A 6,791-nucleotide genomic window follows, 5' to 3' on the forward strand; every position below is an offset into this window, starting at 1 on the left:
ACAAGGAAATATCAACTTGTGTGTGTGTATACATAAATATAAGTTATTATTATTATTATTATTATTATTGTTATTATTATTTCAAAATAACATTAAAGCACTAAACCCGACTCTGCTAAAGAGAGTGAAATTAATACAGATTTTTAAATAATTTTATTATTATTATTATTATTATTATTATTATTATTATAAATATTTATTGGATAAATAAAATTAAAATGACTGAGAGTAAATAAAGTGTGTAAAGGGAACCGGCTCTTAGTCTCTGTGTGTGTGTGTGTGTGTGTGTGTGTGTGGTTGATGATAAACAGTGTGTGTGCAGCAGCTGATCCCCGCTGTGTTGTGTTTAGATGCTGGAGATCTGGAGAAAGAGAGTCCTGGCTGTAAACGGAGACGAACCCGGACAAACTTCACCGGCTGGCAGCTGGAAGAGCTCGAGAAAGCGTTTACTGAGAGCCACTATCCAGATGTGTTCATGCGCGAGGCGCTCGCGCTCCGTCTGGATCTGGTCGAGTCACGTGTGCAGGTAAACAAACGTGTTAATGATTCTTCACGTTCTAGAGGAGGATGCTGAGAAAGATTACTCCTGATTATTATAGCGCACACAATCATTCAGCCCTGTGATGACCTGGCGACTTGTCCAGGGTGTACCCCGCCTTTCGCCCGTAGACAGCTGGGATAGGCTCCAGCTCGCCTGCGACCCTGTAGAACAGGATAAAGCGGCTACAGATAATGAGATGAGATGAGACAATCATTCAGAGAGAGAGAGAGAGAGAGAGAGAGAGAGAGAGAGAGAGAGAGAGAGCGCGCGCTCTCCTGGCCGGGAATCTGCTTTAGAAAACCGCACTGATGACCCGCGAGGCTGCGCGCGCGCTCGGAACCGACTGAAATGTCCACAGGCTTCTCCTCCTTTTTACTGCTGTCTTACACACACACACACACACACACACACACACACACACACACACACACACACACGTTTTAATTTATTTATTATTAAACAACAACAACAACAACAACAGCCCTGCACTCCAAAACAAAACCCCCTCAGCTTTCCTCGTGGGGACCGACCACATGACCACCACAAGGCCGAACATTACAGATATCACTGTCGTTGTGGGGACATTTGGTGCCCGCTAACACACACACACACACACACACACACACACACACACACACACACACACACACACACACACACGTGTCTCTTACTATCCTTATGAGGACCTTACACTAACACAGCTTAGTAATGTTAATCCTCAACCTTCACCTCAGACACCAAAAGTGAATATTTCAGCTCTTTTTTTTTTACATAAAAGTTGAATTTTGATAAATTTCTAAAAACAAAACAAACAAACAAACAAACAAACAAACAAACCACCCAGTACGCATAATGAGGACCAGCCAAATGTCCTTATAAAACATCAAGGCTAAAGACTACAGATATACCTTTCCTTTTCTTTCTCTCTCTCTCTTACACACACACACACACACACACACACACACACACACACACACACACACATACCACACACCACACACACACACGTCTCTTACTATCCTTATGAGGACCTTACACTAACACAGCTTAGTAATATTAATCCTCAACCTTCACCTCAGACACCAAAAGTGAATATTTCAGCTCTTTTTTTACATAAAAGTTGAATTTTGATAATTTTCTAAAAACAAAATAAACAAAGAAAAAACCCACCCAGTTTTCCTAATGAGGACCAGCCATTGTCCTTATAAAACATCAAGGCTAAACACTACAGATATACTCTTTCTTTCTTTCTTTCTTTCTTTCTTTCTTTCTTTCTTTCTTTCTTTCTTTCTTTCTTTCTTTCTCACTTACACACACACGTCTCTTACTATCCTTATGAGGACTTTACACTAACACAGCTTAGTAATGTTAATCCTCAACCTTCACCTCAGACACCAAAAATGAATATTTCAGCTCTTTTTTTTACATAAAAGTTGAATTTTGATAATTTTCTAAAAACAGAACAAACAAACAAACAAACAAACAAACAAACAAACAAACAAACAAACAAAAAAGCCCACCCAGTTTTCCTAATGAGGACCAGCCAAATGTCCTTATAAAACATCAAGGCTAAAAACTACAGCTATACCTTTCCTCTCTCTCTCTCTCTCTCTCTCTCTCTCTCTCTCTCTCTCTTTTCTTTGTGGGGACCAACCACATGACCGCCACAAGGCCAAACATTACAGATATTACTTTCGTTGTGGGGACATTTGGTGCCCGCTAAAACACACACACACACACACACACACACACACACACACACACACACACACACACACACACACGTCTCTTACTATCCTTATGAGGACATTCCACTAACACAGCTTAGTAATGTTAATCATCAGTGTAACCTCAACCTTCACCTCAGACACCAAAAGTGAACATTTCAGCTCTTTTATTATATTTTTTACATAAAAGTTGAATTTTGATAATTTTCTAAAAACAAAATAAACAAACAAAAAACCCACCCAGTTTTCCTAATGAGGACCAGCCAAATGTCCTTATAAAACATTAAGGCTAAACACTACAGATATACCTTTCCTTTTCTTTCTCTCTCTCTCTTACACACACACACACACACACACACACACACACACACACACACACACACACACACCAGAGGATTATTCTTCATATTGTTATTACTGGACTGTAGTATTTATTTTCCCCTGAAGATAGAGGGTTATTATGATGAAGATCCATTATTTTTCATAACTTTATTACGTTTTTCTCAAAAGCTCTCAGGGACCGAAGCGGACCATCCACAGCTCTAGGTTTAAAGGTACTGGACTAGTGATGATAAAGGTACAGTTTAGTACCCCCCCCGAGAGTGTATTGGATTGGTCATGTTGTTGGTTTTAAGAGATTAATGAAATGAATTCTTAACTGTTCCTGTGAGTTCCTCCTGGTGATGTTACGAAGCCTTAAATTTGGTTCCAGATAGTTTCTGTTACTTCGTAGATGATTAGTGCGTTTTATAATCAAAATCTAAGCTTCATTATCAGGTCATGAGTGTGGTGTTTCGGTCATGAACATCACTGATGGATGATTATCAGAGCTGTGCAGAAGGCAGCCAAGCTACCGCTGCTAGATCCGAGCCAGAAACCTCTTCCGAGTTTGTGCTCTCTCTCTCTCCCTCTCTCTCTCTCTCTCCCTCTCTCTCTGAGTGAGCAATTACACTGAATGGGAAATGAAGAAGAGCACATCTGCTGCTGGAGGCTCGTTCTAAAAATGAAAAATGAAAACATGAATGATGTGTTTGTGTAAGAGCTCAGACTTCTGTGGAAAGAAATTGTTTATACTATTATTAATATCTAATGAGAGAAACGAATGGTACTAAACAGTACCTTTCCTTGTCTCTGAACTTGTTTACTTTTGCGCATTTGATATGTTAGACATCTTTGTCCTGGATCAGAGAGTGAACCTAAATGTACATAATCAGGATTAGTGTTTGGAGTGAAGGTCCACTTAATTTGTGCACATTTCTTTCAAGGGTGCTACCCAGGAGTTCAGTTTAGTACCCGTTTATTCTGAGTGTATTAAGAGAACAACAGTTAAGCTGCATTTCACATCCACATCCAGTTCTCATTCAATAAATGTTATTATATTGTAACTGCTGTATTTTCCTGTTAGTTCCATGAAGCGCACGTCTTTTGCACCGTTAGTATCCGATATATCATGCACTTTTAAAATAATTTAAGGTACCTAATGGGACCTCAGGGACCTCTGATACAGTGTACCGTATTACCTGGACCATAATTAGCTTTTAGAGTAAAGCTTTAAAGGTGAAAGATGTGGTACTAAAAGTGTACACATCTTGGTACCAGCTCTAAAAGATGGAAGAGTACAGTCTGGTACCTTTATTTCTAAGAGTACACTTTCACTAGAATGTTATTAAGCTGAATCAATTTACTTTCCAAATAAAGTTCTGATTGTGTTTCCCCTGTTGAAAAATAGTACTAAATTGTACCTTGCAGTGGTACCCTTATCTTTTGTACCTGGAAATATGATTAGAGTGTACCTTTAGGAATGATTTAAGGTGGACTCGGAGAAGTTCATTTTATTATCACTTTTATTGTGCAAAAGTGTATTTTGGGGTGGTACCCTTATCTTCTGGACCTTTTATTATGCATTTAAAAGGATATAAGACACACTTCTAAGTTTAAAGGTACCATGCTAGGAACAATGAATGGTACCGTTTAGTACCCTTTTGTTCACACCGTGCATTAGAGGCCTCATGACGTTGTTGTTCTTGTCGGCTGTAGGTCTGGTTTCAGAATCGGAGAGCCAAATGGAGGAAGAAGGAGAACACGAAAAAAGGTCCTGGTAGACCGGCGCACAACTCTCACCCCACCACGTGCAGCGGAGAGCCCATGGACCCGGAAGAGATCGCACGGCGCGAGCTACAGCGCCTCGAGAAGAAGAAACGCAAACAAGAACGGAAGCTGCTGAAATCCCAGAACAAGTTCTTGCCCTCTGAGCTGCTCCACACACCGGGTTCCGACAGCGACGTGTCTCAGAGCACCGACAACGAATCTGCACAACGCCCCACGTCCAGCGCACACACGCGCCAACCCGAGCCCATCCCCGACCCCGACCCCGACCCCGACGCACACACCCGGAACCTGGCCCTGTGTCCCGGTGCCAATTTCACACGCCCTTCCTCCTTACACAAGCTCAACCCTTTCAGTGTGGAGAGCTTGCTCGCTGACTCCAGTCCCAAACGGAAGCCGGCGCCATTTTCTTCCGATTTTCCTCAAACACCTGTCGTCGGTAAAGGTCACTTCCTGTTGTACCCCATCACGCAGCCTTTGGGTTTTATTGTCCCGCAAAAAAACAGTGACTCCAGTGCAGACAGCACACACTGCCCCGAGGCTAAAAGACCGAAAAGCGATCAGCTTTCACTTGGAGCACATCACACACACACCACACACACCACACCCTGCGGCCAGGAAGAGAAGTCAGACGCAGATATAAAGAGTGAAGGAGCGAAAGAGTGAAGAAGAGCCTGTGGGCTGAACGCATTTTGAGTTTGGAACAGTTTTTTATAATCTTCCAGACACTTTGGACTCCTTTTTTTAAAAAAAAACCCAAAACAAAACAAAAAAAACCAAACTCACCCTCAGAGCGGATCCTTCATTCATTCAGATGGATTATTATTATTATTATTATTATTATTGGATAAATATGAGCTCCTCGCCTTTACAGGACAATACAGAATCCTCAGAAATGATAAATTATCAAATATATTTATATATGTAACATTTTTTCATAAATAATAAAAACAAATTCTGAAAAGGAAGAAAAAAATACCCGAACTCTTTTTTTTTTATTTTTTTATTTTTAATTTTTGCTCCCAAATGCTCGCCTTTCACTTCCTGCTGTGGCTTTTATTTTGAGTCTTTTATATATATATATATATATATATATATATATATATATATATATAATTTTGTTTATCGTTTGAGAAGTATGGAAGCTTCGTGTTTATTGCTTTAATAACAAATTCACTCATTCAGAACCTGCCGTCTATTCGAGGAGGGTTTCGAGCCCTGCCGCAGGGAAAGAGAGAGAGAAAGAGAGAAAGGGGGGGAGGAGGGGAGTTGGTCAACTCCTGCCGAGTTTTGATATGAAAGTAATTATTTTCCTGATGGAGGCAGGGGTGATATATTCAGGGTTTTTTTTCTCTCCTCCTTTTTTTTTTAGCCTGAAGCTTTATTACACACACACACACACACACACACACACACACACACACACACACACGATTCCAGTGATATAAAATCACATAAAGTTCCAACAATAATAGAATTAGTATGAAAGCCTGGTGAAATAATAGCTTCGGCACCATGTGTGTGTGTGTGTGTGTGTGCACGCGCCGGGTGATTCGTGGGGCGGATTTTTCCCTGGCAGGGCGCGCGCGCAGGCGGCGATATTAAGATGGATGCTTGGTCATATCCCTCATTGTTCTCGTGCGCGCACACTGATGTCTCCGCCTTATCGGCCTATTGATCATGTGTCACCTTGTAATGGGACTGTCTCTCTCTCTCTCTCTCTCTCTCTCTCTCTCTCTCTCTCTCACACACACACACACACACACACACACACACACACACACACACACACACACACACACACACACACACACACAGAGGCAAATCATGCTTTAGGGAGCCTCTTGTGCACTTTGCAAAACCGAAATGCAGTTTCATAAGGTTGCTATACGACCTCCTCAGCACCAAACCAACCCCCTCCACACACACACACACACACACACACACACACACACACACACACACACACACGTGCACGTGCCCACATGTCCCCCGGTCACAGCGGCCCTTTGATTAGCAAATAAATTGAAAATAAACGGAGGGTCTCGGGGTTTAGCTCATGAGTCCTGTACCGTGAGGGCGCTTAAATAATATTTACATAATTTCTCCATTTGGGCTACAGCTATTTGCACTGCACGAGAGGAGGATTATGGGTAAAATAATTAGAGAGACAGAGAGAGAGAGAGAGAGAGAGAGAGGGATGAAGGTATAAATCCTTTATATCTCTACATTCTTGGAAAGAAACAAACAAAAACAACAACAACAAAAAACCCAAACCCAAGAGTATTAATTTCTCCTGCACTTACAGTATTTAACCTGGAGATGTGGGCGTGGCTTTAACAGTGAGTGAGTGTTAATAGATTGTACTGTAATTAACACTACACACACACACACACACACACACACACACACACACA

At 41.3% G+C, this 6,791-nt stretch overlaps 1 protein-coding gene across 1 annotated transcript in view; it reads left to right on the plus strand.

Annotated features, from left to right (window-relative positions):
• Positions 1–5,040, plus strand: part of uncx4.1 (Unc4.1 homeobox (C. elegans)) — a 5,708-nt gene extending 668 nt beyond the window's left edge. The window contains exons 2-3 of the mRNA XM_060898262.1: positions 351–526; positions 4,306–5,040. Of these exons, the coding sequence (XP_060754245.1) occupies positions 351–526; positions 4,306–5,040 (911 nt within the window). The remainder of the gene's footprint in view (positions 1–350; positions 527–4,305) is intronic.
• Positions 5,041–6,791: the final 1,751 nt, after the last annotated feature.

Source organism: Neoarius graeffei, chromosome 18 (genome assembly GCF_027579695.1).
Source record: "Neoarius graeffei isolate fNeoGra1 chromosome 18, fNeoGra1.pri, whole genome shotgun sequence".
Taxonomy (NCBI): domain Eukaryota; kingdom Metazoa; phylum Chordata; class Actinopteri; order Siluriformes; family Ariidae; genus Neoarius; species Neoarius graeffei.